The 20,685-nt window shown below is 36.9% G+C and overlaps 1 protein-coding gene across 2 annotated transcripts in view; it reads left to right on the top strand.

The window, feature by feature from the left end:
- Positions 1-20,662, top strand: part of LOC135832891 (major facilitator superfamily domain-containing protein 6-A-like) — a 37,951-nt gene extending 17,289 nt beyond the window's left edge. Inside the window, exons 1-11 of one of the 2 annotated variants that reach the window (XM_065346422.1) lie at positions 13,488-13,530; positions 15,187-15,316; positions 15,737-15,918; positions 16,015-16,509; positions 16,633-16,849; positions 17,911-18,055; positions 18,157-18,320; positions 18,568-18,771; positions 19,071-19,238; positions 19,325-19,482; positions 20,220-20,662. In XM_065346422.1, coding sequence (XP_065202494.1) covers positions 15,295-15,316; positions 15,737-15,918; positions 16,015-16,509; positions 16,633-16,849; positions 17,911-18,055; positions 18,157-18,320; positions 18,568-18,771; positions 19,071-19,238; positions 19,325-19,482; positions 20,220-20,432 — 1,968 coding nt within the window. In that variant the 5' untranslated portion in view covers positions 13,488-13,530; positions 15,187-15,294 and the 3' untranslated portion in view covers positions 20,433-20,662. Of the gene's footprint in view, positions 1-13,487; positions 13,531-15,186; positions 15,317-15,736; positions 15,919-16,014; positions 16,510-16,632; positions 16,850-17,910; positions 18,056-18,156; positions 18,321-18,567; positions 18,772-19,070; positions 19,239-19,324; positions 19,483-20,219 lie in introns of those variants that run through there. The other variant, XM_065346421.1, reaches the window with a different exon arrangement.
- Positions 20,663-20,685: the final 23 nt, after the last annotated feature.

Raw genomic sequence — 20,685 nt, forward strand, 5'->3', positions numbered from 1 at the left:
CAAAACAAAGTAAAAACCAATCCAATAGATCCAGGTTCTGTAAAAAATGCAGGTGTCTATTTTTCGGATGAATTATTACATTTTCCGCACGAATTTTTGGACGATTTCGATAGATATTTTTCTTACGCTAATGCAGCTGAAGATCATAAAGTTTTCGCATTCAAAAAGGTAATTTGCACAAGAAATGCCAAGGAATTTTTGGAAACAGTCCGTAACGTCTATCGATTCAACGAGTTGAAAAAGAAATTCTTGAATTATTATTGGGACAGGAGGGCTCAAAATGAGGCTATGAAGTTTTGCAAATACCATTTTAATGCCGCGGAAAATATAAAAGATATGGCAAATAAAATGATTCGATGGGCTCGATCTCTATCCCATCATTGTCATGGTTATACGGAGGACCTTATTCAATTACTCATTAATAAAACCCCCGAGCCATATCAATATAAGCTCAAGGAAGAAGGGCAAACTTTGGATCAATTTATCGAAAAATTATCAAATTTGACAGAAATTCAAATTGATACAGAAAATGAGGTCCCAATAACCCTCTCTCGAGCTCGTAGATATCCGAATTCCGAACCATACACACCTCAGGCACCTAGACAGCAATCGTATCCATCTCAGGAACAATTGCAAAACTTATGGGATATGCTATCTCAAAAAGCTAGGAAACCTAATAATAACAATTATCGTAATAATCGCTCTGGCAATTCTACTGAAAATCCAAAAGATTCAGCCGATCAATCTCCAACAACTTATCCCAAAGATAAGCCCAAATCTCCGAAAATTAGTCAAACCTCTAATCAAGGTACGCCTCAAAAATTTAATTCAAATTCAAAACCTTTCAATGTCGATAAATTCGGTAATTTAATCACCAATAATAAATCGAGACCTCCGCGTACTCCTCCCGCTCCGGTTCAAACTGTAGAATTCGATGAAAAAGCCAATAAATATGTTATCGTCAATAACGACCCAGAAGACTTAGGTGAAACAGTCTCAGTATGTAATTATCTCAACGAACTATTTGAGGAGCAACCAGAGCAGTTAGATCTTCAATCAATAACTTTGGCAGTAGGCTCAGTAACATCGATGATTTCCCCTGATCCGAGTGATGAGGAAGATGACAGCTCCGATGCGGGAAACGATCATCACTAGGCAGCCCGGGGGCAGTTCCTAGTGCTAAGTTAGCCCCATTTAGAGACATCTTGAACCAATATATATGGGTTGGCGATGGTTTAGCCCATTATATGGCACGCGGAGAAATGATAATAACGAAAGATCTACCTGATTATTTACGCGACCAAATTCCACTTGAACAACTATACAACCGATTATTGAAAGTCGAATTTAAACCCTACTCAAATTTCATACTTTCTGCAGGTCAATTAGAATTCAATTTCTCGCGCAAACCGTATCGAGTAATTGAACAACAATTGAACAATATAATTGAATTACTGTTAGGCTATCACCATGCTGAAAAAATAATTCTCTTATTTCCCCTAGTCAAACCGCGAAATATTGAAGAACCCGATGTTAAGCTGTATAGGTACATCGATTTCAAAAACATATACGCTCGTGTCGCTTCTCATCCCAGCGTACTTTTTTGGAAAAACCCCGCTATGCGATTTTTACAAACTGAAGTCATGTGCGATGAAGGAAGATTTTATACACGACCCAAACTAGGGAATCGTAGAGAACTTCAGCCTATTGAACAGAAGTTCCATTATATACTAGCACTAAGACGTTATTTCCCTTCAATTCTTGAATACCGCGATGTTCGTAATTCCATCATCATGGAAATGATACGCCAACGAAATTTTGAAGCGTGGGTCGAACACGTTGATTCAATGGAACAAGAACAAAAATTCACCAACACTCAAGGTGAAATTTGGGGAATGACAACTATACCAGTCAATCAAATAACTTTGAATACGAATCAGGAAAATTTTGAACCACGAAAAATCGTAAGAGCAGCATTTAGACAACTGCAAAACGACCCTCGCTCAAAATCTTCTCAAAATTTAGGCGAGCTATTTTCATCCAAAATTAACCAATCGCTTCAAAAACATGCTAAAAAACGTAAAAATAAAGAACCTCTCATAAATCCAAAACGACAAAATACTTCCTACATTGACGCAATCGATAATGCAATAATTCAAGATAATGAACCTATGCCATTTATCTCACGTCAAATTGTAAAACAATGCACAGACGACCCTGCATGCGTTGTGCCAGTATTTGTTGGAAATAGAAAATTGGCATTACAATTGGACACGGGGGCACTTCCAAATGTTCTCACTAAATTAGTAGTAAAAACACTGTTGAAGGAAGCCCCCCAGTTCATCAAATTTATCAAATTAAAGAAGAGAGTCCAACTGAAACTAGCAGATAATACGATAATTACTGCTGCCACCCATATGGCCGAAATTTTAATGAAATTAGGACCAGCATTAATGAGCGTTCCATTCTATATAATGGATGCTCCCGGAACTTCATTTTTAATGGGTAGAGTTTCCATGGAATTTTTCCGCATGTCATTAAATATTCACAAACGTGAGTTACAATGTGAACCTGAATTTTTCAAAGAATTCACTATCCCATTTATGCCCACGATCGAATTTCAAAATGCACTTACTGTGTATTCCCTCGTAACGATAAATCAAGACGATTATCCACAAATTTACGAAGATATGGTTAATGCACAATTCACCGAAGTGCAACGAGAAATTATCGAGGATAAAATGACCGCGGTTAAAACTTTCCGAGAAAACTTACGAAAAGATTTAAAAATGGCAGTTGCTAATGGTTCAATTACACAAGAGCAATCTGTTCAAGGATTCGAGAGATTAGAAAAATTTTACGATATTTTCGATTTAAATCCTGGAATGTATTCAGGTGAACAGGTGAAATTTAACTTCCCAGAAGGTGGTGAACATCTAAAACCTTGGAGAGGTGAAAAATTTCGACCTAGCAAAAAACTATTGCCAGTATTACGTCGCGCCATAGCGAAAATGCTTGAACTCGAAATTATTCAATATTCACATTCACCTTATATAAACACCCTAGCACCAGTTGTGAAGAAGAATGGTGACATTCGCCTCTGCCTCGATGCAAACGAATTGAATAAATTCCTCATTAATGTATTGACGGAGCCGAATACCATCTCTAGCAAGATCTACGACAATGCTGGAGATCGACTATTTTGCACACTCGACTTCACAGCTGGCTTTTGGCAATTAGTCTTAGACCCAGAGTCGCGAAAATTTGTAGCTTTTCAAGTCGAGGGGCAGGTGTTTGAATTTATAAGACTCCCCTATGGACTTAAAATTTCCTCTGGTGAATTTGTCCTAATGATCAATAAAGTGATCGACAATGAAGACGGAATCACAAAGTATGTTGACGATATCAAAATATCAGGCAAAGACTTTGAAGAAACTATCGCCAGACTAGAAAAAGTTTTCCAAAAAATTCGCGAACATGGTCTAACACTTAACCCGACTAAAACCCAATTTTTTCGTAATTGTGCAGACCATTTAGGCTTTGTTATCTCCGACCAAGGCGTTGGAAAACAAAGCGAAAAGATTAGGAAATTGGACGAGTTTGAGAAGAAACACACTAAAAGAGGTAAATTCTCACTCTCCAAGAAAAATGATATACTGGCTTTGGTAGGGAATACAGGTCTATATAGGGACTTTATACCCGAATATTCGCAAATTGTTAACCCCATCTACGAACTTACCAAAGGTGACGTACCTGTCGAGTGGACTGAAGTCCAACAAACTGCTTTTGAAAAGCTCAAAGCTGAATTTCGCAAAGACTTTAAACTTCAACAAGCACCTAAAGAGGGCGATTTATTTCTCGACACAAAACTATCAAATGACGCAATGAATGGTGTTCTCTTTTACATGGAGGAAGAAGAGAAGAGGATCATTCTATTTGTCTCGATAGCTTTTAAAGAACACCAGAAAAATTTCACTCTCTTTGACCGCGAAATTATGTGCCTCGTAAAATGCGTCCAAAAATTACAAATTTGGTTACATGGTCGACGAATCCATGTACGGTCGAACCTTTTACCTATTGTAAACCGATTCCGAGAAATCGCACAGACGCATAGAAAGGCAGCACACTGGATCACTGTCTTGAATTGTTATGACTTGATTTACGACATGAACACATCCAACAAGAAGCTTTACGACATAAAAGCTCCTGATTTAGAGATAAATTGTGTCGAAGTTGAACACTCTTCTTCAGAAGAAAATTATTCAACAGCAGTCGAAGACGACCATTTTGAGACGAGTATCAAACCTTACGAACTCAAATTTCTAGATGAAAATATTTCTGAGCTCAATCAACGACTCAAAAATATTTCCTTTCATCAGAAGACTGATCCATTCTGCAAAAAGATCATTGAAATCCTTGAGGAAAGAGTTCCAGCGAACAATAAAAAGCAAAGAGATATTCAAAAATCTAAAATGTCGAAATTTGAACTTTTTATAAATACTAAAGGCGAGAAAATTCTTCTACGTAAACTCGAATATGGATCCAGAGTTCCATGTTTGCCAGATACGTTATTTTTCGACACAGCTGATTATTTACACTGTGCTTACGGCCATGTAGGTGCCAATAAGCTCGATGTAATTTTCAGGAGAATTTATTACCACAATAATTCTCTCGCGTATATCCGAGAAGTTTGTAACATTTGCATTGTGTGCAAAGTTAACAAAAAATTACGCGAAACATAAGATAATTGAATATGCTCAAATCGAAGCATACGCACTCGGCGACGTACTATCTGTCGACGTACTATCTGTCGACATATTCGGTCCCTTGCCTGCAAATGCCTGTGAGCCAAAATATCTACTCGTAGCAAAAGACGTTTTTACGAACCGTACCTGGATACGAACTCTGTATAACACCAAAAAGGAGTCAGTATGCCAGAAGATGGATACTATCATTAAAGATATCACAAATCAAAAAGTTCGAATCAGAAAAGTCATCACTGATAATGGCTGTCAATTTATATCTAACGCCTGGTATGACTTACTTGAATCCCATAAAATTCAAGTGGCACACACAAGTGCCTACAATCCTCAATCTTCCTCCGTAGAGCGAACTATGAGAAGCATAGGCGATAAAATTAGAGTAAAGACAAATGCCACTCATGACCCTCGACGTACACACCTCGGATGGTATGACGTAATTGAGGAAATCGAACTCGAACTGAACAATACCCCGACATCATTCGGCTTTAAACCGAATGAGGCGTGGGGCATTCCTGATGAAATTACCTCACAAATCCCTCACAAAAAATTGAAATTCAATTTTAATCGTGAACTCACAAAACTCCGCGATAAAATGGCAAAACAAGAAATCCCGTCTATTTCAGTTGCTCAATGTTTAGGTCAAACACTAGACTCAAACAAAGACTTAATTATAGACAGGGATGGCTATGTCCGAGTCACAGCCGATGGTGCGTGCTCGAAAAATGGCGACGCCAATGCTATCGCAGGAATTGGGATTTGTTTTGCGCCAGAATCCCTGATGAATGTCTCGGAACGCATAACTCACCCAGACTATCCTACATCTAATAACCTGGCAGAGCTGATTGCAATCAAAACAGCTCTGGAAATTTTGAAAGATAATGAGATTACAAAAGTCAAATTGTTGAGCGACTCAAATTACGCAATTAAAGCTCTCAACAATACATGCTCATCTTGGCAGACAAATAATTGGAAAAACTCGAGGAACAAACCTGTTCACCACGAGAAATTATTCAAACAAATTCTAGAACTTAAGAAAGAATTTGAAGCTGTAGAGTTTATTCATTTCTTCGCACGTAAGCATGAATTTACTAACATAATAGCTGATTCTCTAGCCAAGAAAGCTGTTTACACGCCCGAAGAACAAAATCAAAGAACTTTCGATATGACTCAACGTCAAATAGTCGAAACTTTCATTCGCGAAAAACGACGACTTAAGAAAATTGAAGAAGAATCTTCTTTCAACAAAAAACATCTCGATCCGACATTTTTTGAGCCAGGTGATTGGGTCCTCATGACGAACCACAAATTATCGACACGAGAAAAGCGCACTTCTGCTAAACTTTACCAGAAGAAAGTAGGACCCTTTATAGTCATTCAGAGAAATGGTCAAAATTGCTACTTACTAGCACCCACTGATGATGCCACAGATGACAGAGTGTCAAACATCCGACAACTAACTCTCTTTATTACCAAAGATAATTTAGAGAAATTGAAAAAGGAAGTTTGCCTTCAATCTCACATCGATCATCGTTCCCTAGAACAGAAGATCAAAGACTTCCTCACAAATCATCGTGATGATACTGAGGACGACTCTGAAGATGAGAATAACTCGAAATCCGAGGAAGACGACATCACAAGTGAAATCATAGTAAGCAATAAAGACTTCAAACGAGCCTCTGAAGCTGTAATAAAAGAAGTTGAGAAAGCAGCAAGAGAACATCGCGCAAAAGCCCGAGCCGAGCGTAAAGCGCTCGAGGAGTTAGATTCTCGACTTCTGGAGGGTGAAACTCTCGCGAATCCACCTCCTTCCTCTTCTGGGGCAGTTGTAGATAACAACTCACCAACGAAAAGACCTAGAGGAAGACCAAGGAAAAACCCCTTGAATGATTCGCAAGAAACCATCTATAGCCAGTCGTCTCAATCTGAAGACGATCAACCTTCTCAAGGGGTACCCGAGAATTCACCCCCTATCACAACTAAGAGGCGAGGGAGACCTCCCAAGAAAGACAAGGAGAATGAATCCCAGGATAACACCTCGCCAGATTCACAACGAGATTCAGATAATAATTCGACCCAAGAGGTACTAACAGAATCCCAGAATCTTGAAACAGCACCTACTCCAGTCATTATTAGGAGAATTAAAAAATCTCAAAATTCCCCTCCTGACTCAGGTTTTGCGGAAACTCAGCAACCCGCAACACAGTCCCAAGAAGATATACAGGCTGGGGCAAGAAATCTAAGATATCCTCCCCTCCCAATCATCCGTATATCTGATAGAGTTAGGGCTAGATTAGGGCGACCTCAATCTGAATCATATTGGAAGAAACAATTCGTAACCAATACAGTCGACGTCGTAGATAATCCCGATAATAACAAACGGGATTCTTTAGAATAAAAAATTCACTTTTCCATACACGTCATTCCAATACCCAAGTAAACCCTACACCATCATGATAGGTAGGTACTCCTCTGTCAGTTGTCCCAAATTGTACAATATACCCATCTATCATACGAAACGAAAAATTTTAAAAATCTATAAAAATATAAAAAATATACGCGACGTATTTCTCAAACACACGCGTTGAAAATACGTACACACCCTAAAAACCAGTTCATCAACCCCATGCAACATGCAACATAGCCGCAACATCAACACAGCACAAACGTGGAATCACCTTGCAGCGTCCTCCGTTGAAATATTGATATTATTTCGATGGTACATGTTGCAGGGCTATCCCACGCACACTACATCGTAATAATTCGATAGCAATATTCAAAACACTAATTGTAGGCATATTCGCATGAATTGTTATTCGAAAACTGAGGTTATTGATTTCGGCATATAAATAAGAACACCGTATCGATCACCCCAGCACCCGAAAACAAATAAAAATTACATTTTCGTCAGCATAACCAGATTACACCAATCAGTCAGTTGCCTCAACCATTGAAGTAGAAAAACAGACGAAAAGAAATTTATGAGTATTCATTTATCATACAAAATTTTTATTCCCATTGCCCGATGTCGATTGCCCCGATGTCGCAATAAATGGATACTCATACACTCGAGCATTCACTAGCAATTTTTTTTTTACTCTGTCGATTGCTAACAACTCGATAAGAAAAACAAACGGATGCTCATAGCACACAAACCATAGCTTGCCTATTTAAAATTACAATATGTTGCACTCCTTGCAAACATACTACAAAAAACTATCGTTCTTTTCAACCTGCATTCTTAAAATGCAAATTACTGCATCACAGATATCAGTGAACCAATGGTACAATGACCTATCTATACTTCATGACCTACTTTTCGAAATATTATCAGACAAATAATGGCAACTGATTCGAGTAAATGCAATCTCAATGCAGATATGTTAATTTCTGGTAAAATAGCTTTATTCTTATGTACATAGTAGATATAAGATAGGTATAGAAATACGTTCTTTCGCAGCCAAAAGCGCTAAAGAAAGATAAAATAATTCATATTTAAAACGTATCCCTCCTCGTTTACGCAGAGAAAATATTTAGCACTTGAATCAATCACTGTCACAACAGTAGACAAGAAACCACCCTAGTTAACACATTTACGATCGCGGACACAGTGACACGCTCGTAAAAAGTAAACTACTTAATGACCCTACGCCTTACGCGTACAACCGGTAGCTAGGGTGCGCGACAGCCTGCGTAAACCACACACATTGTTTTCGATACATTGACCTTTTTTCTCCCTATTTCGAAACGCGATTAGTCCAATTAGTAAAAATTACTTAAAACCCAAAAATAGTATATTGGACATTGGTACGTGAGAAAAACATCACAGAGACAGTTCTTGTTAGAAATCTCCATCCCTTCGATGACATTTATGACCAGCGATTTTTCAGAAAATCAAAACAACAAAAAATCACGTTTCTGTGGTCTCAAAATTTTATTACTTAAAGGCGTAACTTTGTATCTTCTGTCTTAAACCTCTATCTGTTCACACTCTTGGTCATTATTTTCGACAAAATAATCTACCCTTCGTCTCCAAATAGGCGTAAATGTCGCGAGTAAGACGCGATAAGAATTTTATGTAAAATGGAGTAGGGACATTTTTTTCATGAGAACAAAATAGTTAAAAATCACGTCCAAAGTATCCAGCAAAAAGGATCGACTACCATAGATGTAGTGAAGTCAGTGCCGAGAGGATCTACTTCAATATCTGGTGAGATCGACTCTTTTTTCTACTTTGCTTATACTTTGCCTTTCAATTTTTAGCATTTGTCTCGTATATGTAACTATATTGTAGCAACCCACGGTGGTATACTACAATATATAGGACTGCTTGTTTTTTGCAAATATTTTTTTTTTTTGGGGAAAATACTTATTGCATCATGAATCATTGCAAAATCATATGCTATAAATGTTCTCGACCATTGACCCATATGGGGCCTGATGTAGTGACAGGTAGAGATAAAATCGCGATTACAAAGTGCCTACACCTTTTCCATTATAGTTGTATCTACAACTATTACATCGATAGTATGCAGACTGCTCATAATATGAAAATTATAACCTGTATGCGTCGAGGTTGTAGAGAAAAATTGTGTGGAACTGACTTTTCGGTAGTGAAACATTCGTCCAAAATTGTGCAGTATATGCAAAACGATTCGAGGGTGCGAGATTTAAATAACCAATTGACAATGCAACGGGACTTATATACCCGATTACAAGCCACGGTATCGGAGATTTCGACTGAGAATACGACATTGAGGACGCAGAATGAGGATATTCAAAGGGAACTTACGAATTTGCAAGCTCGTTATAACATGTTGATTGATGAACAAAACAGCAACTTGTGTGCAAGTATTCGTGCGAGAAATACCCCTAATAGGCCGTATACCCCATTAGGCTATAGACCCCAATCCCCTATCTACAGTCCAATGCCAACGTCATTCGCTTCGATACCTAATTACTCAATTCCTCAACATGCCGAAACTGCTCCTTCATCTTTGTACTCACATCCGATGGACGTTCCACCCCCAACTCCTGACCTTCCACCGATTTTTCTATGCAATCAAAACCTCGTACGTGTACCCAATACAACCTATCAATCTATACCTCCAAATCCATCCAATAATACCTATACCATGACGCCGTACGCCTCGACGCCTCATCCACTTGGATCATCCTCAGAAAGTAATAGCCAAAAGCGACATATGAGCTCCGACTCATCGAATCATCCTCACGACGAAAATTCGAAAAGTTCAAACGATTCGACAGGTTCCCAAGCTTCCAAGAGAGCAAAGATACCGCCACCGAAACAGAAAAAGGGTACCTCAGCCGAAAAAGGGAACAATCATCGTAAATATCGTCTTCGCTTCGGAACGGATTCCAGTGAACTCCTTCCCTTCTACCCTCTGAACTCCTATCCTAAAGGATTCACAGCGGCGGCATGCGAAGTTAGCAACGAGACATATGTCGTAGTACTATTTACCTACAATATCTTTATGATAGGGGATGGCCACGTCTATAGCATTATTAAGTATCTGTCACTAGGTAAACCTTACGCTGATGCAGTAAGTACACAGTTATACCGACAAGACTTATTACTTGCCGACCTCGTAAAGTTCATTTCGAATTTCAAAGACTTTCCTACTAGGGTAATGTTATCAATAGGCACGTATGATGTACACTGTGGTACACCATACAAGCAATTTTTTGAAAATATGCAAAAACTTTGCACCGTATTAAAAAATCTAAACGTGTCTGAATTAATTTTACTACCTCTAGTTCTACATCCTAATACCAATTTAACTCATTCTACTGAGATTTCAGATGCTCTTAATCATGATTGGTCTCAAGCATTAGGTGGAAAAATAACTCGAATCCCAAGTGTATTCGAAACACTCAACCATTACTGTACACCAGAATGGAACAGTGCAGGACCGTATTATCCAATCACGGTATATGAAGATGTACTGCATTCCCTTCGAAGACAGTTCATCCCAGAAGTCAATAAGGTACAAGATACTCAGATGTCACCACCCGACGTACCTGTAACCAACCACCCAGCTACTGCAACTCCAATAGCTATGAACCTGACTACAAACGAAATACCTCGGTCCTCCCCTCTTGAAACCTCTTCTAACTCTAATAATCTGACTGAAATTAACAATTCAACTTCAAACTTGTCTTTGGTGGAAGTCGACAATAATCCGACCCCATCAACTTCTAAAAATTTTGAACTTGTTAATTTAGACACAGCGCAACCAATCACAGTCACTGAACCGATCCGAACCAGTGCTGCAAAGAAATATTTTGAAAACGAACCTTTGCGCTGTACGATCCGCCGAACGTCAGATGACACCTTCGAGATCAGTAATTCGAGACCAGTAAGCCACCGAATTACCAATGGTAGCGACCAACCACGCAGACCAGAAGAGTCCCTTCAACCCTCTGTTAGACTACAAAGCACACAGTCGTGGGCTGAAGAAGCAGAGCAGGATCCCGAAGTGCGTCGTGCTGCAGGGATTATGACGAGTTTTAGCTCTGGTATTCACCACAGAGAATCACTACAAAACCCAGAAAATCGGGAAAAAGAGTAATATGTATCAAAATCAATTATTCCCTTATTTCTAGTTTTACTAATAGATAGAATAAATTCGACCTATTCAAAAGGTAGTAAGCCGAATTTCTAGATTATACATTAAAATTAAAATTCAAAAATTCTAAAAATTTATTTGTTCCACAGTTCGAAATAATACATCATAGTTGATGACGTAAAGATGATACGTAAATGTTCAAACAAAATGATGATCCAATATCCACTCACAAGGAGATATTTCAACTACACCACTGATGGACAAATGACAAAAACATACCTATTTTTAGTTACATTTTTCTCTCACTTATTTTTTCTTCTTTTTCTTTTCCTTTTCTTTAATTTTATCGTATATTTATATGTTATTGTTAAAAGTAAGTGTATCTTGTGACCCTTCACACGGTACGAAAACATTTCAATCAATTTTAACAAATTAAACATACAGAGTGACGAATTTTTTTTAGAAAATCCTAATCATTTTTTACAAATCTTCTCTATTTTTTAACGTCACTTCTGATTGAGAAAATTACACGATAGATAGAAATTACGTATGACCTTTGAAAACGCAACAGCATGAGACTCGAAAATTTTAGGAAAAGATACCGGAATTCAGGATGATATCATACGTAAATAAGAAATTCAAAAAATGTAGGCCAAATTTTATAAGTTTTATCAACGTTTGACAGCAAACTGACATAAATCAGCCAACGTAGCGCAGACGAAATGGGCGGCTTCTTTTCTTCAGACTGACCCAAATTTTGATAGTTATTTGGCCAATTAAATTTCCCACTATTTTCCAAATTTTGATTCTTGGAAAATAGTCTTAATCGTCGATCTTCATCTAGACAAAACAAATTTTTTTTTTACCCTAATATAAATTAAGCCTCTTTATTCAAAAATACGATTCCCAAAAATCGTTCCCACAGTTAAGACTACTATACCTCTCTTTCGATTAATTTTGCGATATACTTGGCACAATACCTATTCGTATCTGTCCATTGAGCAGTAATTAGAGCTCCTCAGTCTTTTTTATATCTTTCCACTACTACGTAGTTTCAGTAACTCTACTACGAGTGCTTGTTCTATAGGACTGCTGAAACTTTATCAGGGCCATACATTATTCGTGACCGAATAATAATCGTGACTGACTCTAATGTATGTTTAATGGCAGTGCATTTAGGGGTTGTGTTCAATGCATTTGCAACCTAAATAGTCCCGCCTCCGAACCAACTTTGAAGTTTGTCCCCTCAGAAATTAGACTGCTATCATCGCAGCGCAAAACGGAGGGGCAGTGGCATGCATATAGGTGGGGGTGGGGGGCTTTCGGCGTGGGATCAATCTCCTCTATGCTTTGTTCATGATCCGTGATCCACTTCGATGATTTACTCTCCTCTGAGTGAACTCCCGAAGGGGCAATTGACAGAGGGCAGATTGGCCCCACTGCCGAAGGTAGTGCTTATAATAGGAACCCCTTATAATGAAATGTTGGGAACGTGTGTAAATTCTTTAGATAGGCTAAGTACTCGATGTACTCGCGATCTGCTCGCGCACGTAGGGCCGCACCCGCGAGTCGGCGAACGTAAAAGCAGAAGGGTTCGCGAGCCCTTGACAGTTCTTGACAGCCTTTGACGTTTATAGGCCGAAATAGGGATTTTGGCCATTAATTAGTAAAGCCACATAAATTGTCTAATTTATGTGTACTTAGCAAGTACGCTATTGGTCCCCCAGAATAAGGGTAGGGATTTGACCATTTCATAGCGTCTTTATAATACAGATCTCGAAGCTGCTAGCAGAGAGATTGTGATGATTTTTGGATGCTTTCGGACATGGTTCCGGCAACTAAATCTAGTCTCCGGACTTTGGCTCTGATATCGCGCGTACGTCAGTTCTATCGTCATCTTTGATAAAATTTAAGCCATGGACATCTATTCGGAGTTCATGGCAGAAGTTCTTTCGTTTTTTCCATCTCATCGTTTGATGGATAATGTTTCAATCCAACCTAGATTAACCGAAATATTCACGGTTAATAACGAGTGTACCTTTTTGACATTTTGGGATGTATCCGGACATCACCGAAATGGGCAAAGAATTAAAATGTGTTTCATTTGGTTAAGTTCCATCGACGGCTCGTAGTATTGGGTGAGCCACCTGGAAAGAGATGGAAAACGCGTACAGTTTGTGGTAAGCAGGATACACTTACTTCCTTTTAATATTGTATTCACTTCGCATAGATTACGAGCAAGGCGTCATAATCTATGATGACTAATTTAAATGATGTTTTCTCGTGTAAATAAAATTAGTTTAAGCAAAATTTAGCAATCCTACACCTTCGGAGATGGGGTAGGATGAAGTTTCATATTTTTTGGACTATTGATGAAAATATGCTGATCTATACCATCACACGTATGGTAAGATCTATCTTCGTTTTAAATTCATTAGGGACCTTTATCGTAATTAAATGTAGAATCATGTAGGTCAAATGAATTTATGTAAAAACCTGTAAATATACCTTGTAAATATTACAGAATTCGTATTTATTAGGTATATACTTTTTAAATGACGTATAGGGCAGTTTAGGAAAACTACCACCCTTCTGAGCTATCTAGGTACTCGCAAATATTCCCCCTTTAAGGAATATTTCTATTCTCCCCCGTATGGTATAAATTAAAATCACCATCATCTACAGGCAGAAACTCTAGATTACCCTATTACAACCTCCTCAGTAAGTTTTTCCAATTTTTGACCACGGCCCACCTCAAATTTTTTTTGAAAAAAATATATGTTTTGTAGGGGTCTAAACCACACTTAAAAATGCTATTCCCATTTTTATGCCGAATCATAGTCATCGCTAAAACGGGCAAATAAAGCTAAAAAAACTCCACTTTGAGGGGAAAATATGAGGGGAGGGGGGTGAACATTTTTGTGGGGATACATCTTATGGATATTTACAGCATACTGAAAAATTAAAAAAATTGGTTCACATGGGGCTGAGAAAATTTTTTTTATTGTAATTTCAGAAAAGGGGTAATTTCTCCAAAACGGGGGGGGGGGGGTCGGGGGATCTGAAACTTTCCTGACGGAATGTGCTCAAGGGTACCCACCTTCCATGCAAATATCATCCCTGAAGCTCTCGGGGGCAAATTCGCCATACTTATCCACCTATAGCCTATTCTTGTAAAGGATAAATGAAAATCACCTAGTTCAGTTTTTCGTTCAACTCGTTCGCTTTATTTTCTTGAAAAAAAATAAAAAACTCTTTTTATTTTGATATTATTTTAACACAAACATTGAATAAATTATAACAAATGATTCGTTAGTTTGTTACTTATACAAAAATATTGACACACGTCAAGACATAGTTTCGTGACACGAAAAATGTAGGTATGATCAGCATCAATACCTACTCAGCTATTTACTCAACGATTAAGCAACTTGAACATTTTATTTATTTAGAATAAGAGGGCAAAAAAATCACTCGAAATTACCCTTAACGAAAACCTTCTTGGTCTGCGGTTTTTATTCAATACGTGAAATTTTTTCAAAATTATATTCAGTTACAAGGTCGAATAATGGCTAGTGGATGGTAATTAAATTTTTTGCTCGTACCTAGCTACTCGTATAAGTAGGTAATATGAGGTTACGTGAGATGATGAATTGACAGTGATAAAAAAAGAAAACCCTAAACGTGTAATTAGTATCGTCAAATTTACTTTTATTATTTTTTATGCACTACCAGATGATGGAATTATTATTTTTTAACGCAAGTGCAGCGTGTTCTTGATAACGATTACGATATCGTGTTATGTAATCAGAAATTTGTTTGGAATTTTTTTATAGATATTGTTGGCGTTATTTTCGGCGTTTGGTGGTTTAGCAGCTTTACTATTACTTTTAGTACCAGTTGGTCGAGTCACTATTCCTTTTCCCGATCAGATCGTTTTGGCGATGCAATGTGCTAAAGATGCAGGTAAAATTCGAGCATATAACTACTCAACCTACTTGCAAAAATCGATTTCATTCATTTTTATACTGCAGCTGCGGGACACTCAGGGTAGCTCACAAAAAGTTTCAGTGACTTATCAGGAAATAGAGGGTACCTACTACCTACTGGTACCAAATTTTTTACCTACCTACCTCAAAATGTGACCTATGGTTAGTTTTTGGTTTTTGGACTTTCATACTTTGAAAATTCAAACCCCTGTTGCACTCTAATTTTTTCGACTGGAGAACTGAAATTTTTTGTGTTGCTGTAGTAAAAAAATAAGTGAAATTGATGATGACTGTGCATGATCGAGAGCTTCTCTCGATAGTGTCACTATCTCACAAATAGCTCAAAAAGGAACTAATCAACTTTAAATCTTTAAAAAAAAAAAAAACATTTTTACAGGAGGTTCGTTCAGCTTCACCGTAGCCGAAGGAGAAAAATGCCTGAAAATCCAATCCTCGGCATCGGAAGTGAATTCTTTAGAAGTAGCAGTCGTAACGAAACCATTAGATTACACCAATATCAACATAACTCTGGAAGCCTGCGGTATGCTATGTTCGCTAAATCACGCCACCAACGACCCTGTAAGTTATCCCCGGTCCTCGGACGGGACGGAAATTACCAACGTGAAATTTTTTTTTACTAACAGGTGTGGTTTGATTTGGTTTTGTTTAAGCCAGTATGCGACCTCTGACATTCCGTCGATGCTGAATAAAACCACCAATTACACGATATTCGTCTACGATCATACTGGTTCGCAAAGCACTCCGCAAACGTACGATTACAACATATCAGGCGTCGATTTCAACCTTCCTTGGATTTTATCCACCCTAACTCAAGACGTACGCAGCTTCAGGGTTCAGAAAAAATCGAAAAATTTTCTCACTTCGGTGCAAGCGTTCTCGGCCGAAAAGTATTTCTTCCCGGCTCCGGGGCTGTTTAATTTTACTTGTAATATTCAGAAGAATCTAGAAGAAGTATTCAATTGCTCGATAAAAAAATTCGATAAAGACGACGTAGGCAATTTCCCGTACAGGAAGTTCACCTTTACCCATATTTCACCTATATTTAGCTCAGATGATGCGGACGAGATAGACGGATTTTCGCACGGTAGCTCAATAGATGGAGCATCAAATACTAGGCCTAATAAAGTGATTACCAATTGTTATCAGCAGGTGAGCCATTCATTTGTATTATACTGGTATTAATTAAGTAGGTAATTGAGAAATTAGTACTACATATACCTATGTACTTGAACAAGTATATCATTTTACACGTGTTTGTATTTGTTGCGACAGAAATGGAATACATCGTTGATCGCCAATATAGCAGACCGACAAACGATCAAATTTAACGAATGTAAGCCTCGATGTATAATGAAAACAGCTCGTCGATACGTGTGTAAAAACAAATACCACACCAAGGAATTCGACGTTCAATTCACCTTCTGGACGTATTTGACGGTGAGGCTTATGATTGGAGTGATTGGTGGTACAGCGTTTGCTATGTTTGAGGGTAATTTTTCATAATAATTGCAACATATGCGCACGATTTTTCAGCCTTAATTTTTAACGAGGCTTCTCTTTTTCTTCTCTATTTGCGACTATATATTCTTCGTTGTTTTCATCGTGTTGTATGATTCGAGTAATCTGATAGTTTCGAGAAGGCTTCAGATCGAGCAGAGCGAAAAACAATCCAGTCTGTCTTTCTCTCACACCTTCATCTAACTCAATGTTGAACATAATTCATTTTCCGAGGCGAAGATCTCTGAGAAAAATTCTTCAAAAATTCCAATTCGAGAATTTTTTAGAATTTTTACTGTTGAGAAATTTTTTTAAGTAGGAGGAACTATTAATATTCATCTTACAATTAGACCTACTTACAAAAAAAAAAAAAAATACTCTCAAATCAAACAATAAAATTATTTTTGCGAAAAAAAGTCAAAAAAATTCTTTCTCAAAAACTTTTAAAATTCATAAAAATTGTTGTTACTAAATTGTTCACTTTCTATTAGGCACGTTGTTGAATAATATTTTTTTTTTTGCAATCTCAAAAAGGTTTTTTTTAAATAACCTTTAAGGATTTAAACACGCATAACTTCCTATGGGGTCTCAGAAATTATTTTCACCAGTTTCACACCTGCCTGATTTAAAAAAATCAAGTTTCAAATATGTAGGTAAATGGGTTAATGAGGTTCAATTTTTTCAAGGGGGAGGGGAAGCAGACCAGGATTCTGCATAAGAAACAAAATTATAAAATTCTCGTTTTTTTTGTTTTTTTTAATGTCAACTTTGAGGACTCTTACCTCAGTCATTTACTTGACTAAGGAACTCAACATTTTTCTGGGTAATCTTCTAGGTACTTGAATTCAACTTTCTCACCAATTTTCGCCAAAATCCACGACCTTTTTTTTCTCACATCACTGCAGATTAAGTTAAGATATTTAAAAAAAAAAAAAAAATAGATTACTCGAATCATTGGAAACATTATCTAAGTACATTTAAGTAAAAGCACCATACAATTACGACATTATATCAAATTCTGCTGAACCTGATCCCAGTATTTACTTTTTTCAGGAGCTGTAATCGCCATTTTACGAGAACACAATGCGGATTACGGATTACAACATATTTACGCTTCGATCGGTGGAATGATTAGTTCACCTTTATCTGGATACTTGATCGATTATTACAGTAAAGGCAAAGGATACACGGATTTTAGGTAGGTACCTACCTACCTACCTACCATACTCTCGTACTTATTCATTTCATTTCTTTCTTTTTTTCAAAGAAGACTTACCCGATTTTCAATAATTTTTTCAGGCCAGCGTTTTATTTTTACGGAACGTTGAAATTACTCAGTGCGCTTCTAATGATGACAATTAATTTAGAGTTCAAAGCTCCGGCCAAAAATGTAATTAACGACGTGGTGCGTGTGCTGAAAAAAATCGAAATTATAGCGTTGTTTTTTACTTGTTTCATTCTAGGTTGATATTTTGTTTACGTATAATTATTAGCTAATCGAATTATAAGTATTTTTTATTTCTCTCTTTATGAAAAATTTGCGAACTAATTACCTCTATTTAAAATTTATGCAATAATTAAATCGATCATCGCGGCGTAAAAAAATCCTGAATTACTCGTATTATTAGCCATATACCTACATACACATAGGTACTAAAGTATATCTGTTTTTATTCATACGGCTGATAAATTATGGAAAATATTTCACAGGTACCGCTTGGGGATACATTGAAAGTTTCCTATTCTGGGTTCTGCAAGATTTAGGAGCTACTCGATCTCTGATGGGGATTACGATCACGATAGGTGGTATCGCTGGTATCCCATTACTCGTAATGTCTGGTCCAATCATCGATCATATTGGTCACGCAAACGTTCTTTTTATCGGATTCATCTTCTACGCGATACGACTCGTAGGTAAAATAAATTAATTTCATATGTAATACCCTCTTTCACCCGCCACTGTTACCTAAATTACTTTTTCATCAGGTGATTTTATGTGGTTCTCTTTCATAACTCGCTAAATCATTTCACGACCTTGTCAACTACCTAGTTTGATACTTTTAACGTTGTTCTACACATATGCAAATTTTGACAAAAACTTTTAATCAATTTGTTTTTATTCTACATGTACAAAAAATGCAACACTGTCCAATTCAATATGCGTATCATATTTTACATTTTATGTTTTTATTCTTTATTGCGCCTTCGTTCAGGATACTCGATCATCACAGCTCCGTGGCAATGTTTAATATTTGAAGCTATGGAATCGATTACTTCCTCTTTAGCGTATACAGCAGCTGTAACCTACGCTGCAAAAATGTCAACGACACAGACTGATTCTAGTGTGCAAGGAATTCTCGGAGGGTTGTATTTTGGAGTTGGTAAGATCACCTATACGTCCGCAATATTCACTTTCTTAAAAAAATCGTGGATAGTACTTTGTGGATTAATTCCGATTTGATTTCAGGTAAAGGATCAGGTAGTCTTTCCGGCGGTTATCTCATCAAGTATTTTGGCAGTCGAAACACATTTAGGATATTTTCCGCTATTACTCTGACTACTGGCGTTGGATATTTCTTATTTAATAAATTTTATATTAGTAAACACTCGTCAGATCCTGAAGAAGTAAGTTGGCTCGATATCGATTAGGGTTAATTTATTGGTAGCACAATATCGATTTTCGAGTTCAGACAAAATTTCAGTAATAAATTTGAAAATGGAAAAAGTTGACCTTTTTGGAAATTTTGATAAGAATCAGAGCAAAATCAGAATAAGAAAGACACGCAAGTAATAATCAGGACAAAATCAAGATTAACAACATAAGCGAGACTGCTAAGCACTCTGCACATTATTAAAAAAAAAAAAAAGTGCTTTACCTGGTAGTTAGGTACCTTATAAATTAAAAATAAATAAATAAATAAAATAAAAGAATTTCAAACACCGGAATTTGAGGTCGAATATCAATTTTATTTTTTTTTTAAATTAAAAAAAATCTTTTTTCAAAAATGTGATTCTGATTTTAAAGGAATTTTCTGCACATAAATTTTAATCCCGAGCACGTCAATACAGTTCAGATTTCAGAATTTCAAATTTGTCATCTGAAATTCATTTGAAAATAAAAACACTCATTTTAAAGGACTCTCAAAAAAGAGTGTTATTTGAATTATTCAAAAATGAAATTCAACACCTCAAATTTTGGTTATGAGGATGACAGGGCACGTTCTCTTGATCCAGCTTGATCTGCTCTCTTGTTGAACAAGTATTCGAGGTAGAAACAAATTCAATTTTAAATTGATATTTACCATTAAATTAATAAAAATATATACCTATCCATTTAACCAACACAAAAAATACACCTGCAGGAAGAAAAAAGAAACGAAAAAAGATGCAGCAATGGCCAAATAGAAATACACGATGTATCCAAACGTAAATCAAACGGTCATTTGAAACAGAAAGACGAATCAAACGGCGAAGTTAACCCGGCCTTTGATAAAACCGAATCAGATTCAGACACGAAGAAAAATACCCACAGAAGAAACAGTTACAACATCGAAGAATTCATGGAAACCGGTTGAATATAAATTTAAAATAATTCTAGCTGTGATAAAATTTTAATTTTGTTTTGTTTTTTGTAATTGGGGAATTTTCTGTTGCGAATGAGCGAATAAAAACTGATTCAAAAGAATATAAAATAGCTCGGTGCGATGTATACCTACTTTTTTCCTAATTTAATTACGTACAATAAAAATATAGGTATAATGTGTATTTATTTTACCTTGTTACGAATTATACGATTTTTATTTTTTCCTCGCTTATTTATTTTTCCCC

Source organism: Planococcus citri, chromosome 1, assembly GCF_950023065.1.
Source record: "Planococcus citri chromosome 1, ihPlaCitr1.1, whole genome shotgun sequence".
NCBI lineage: Eukaryota > Metazoa > Arthropoda > Insecta > Hemiptera > Pseudococcidae > Planococcus > Planococcus citri.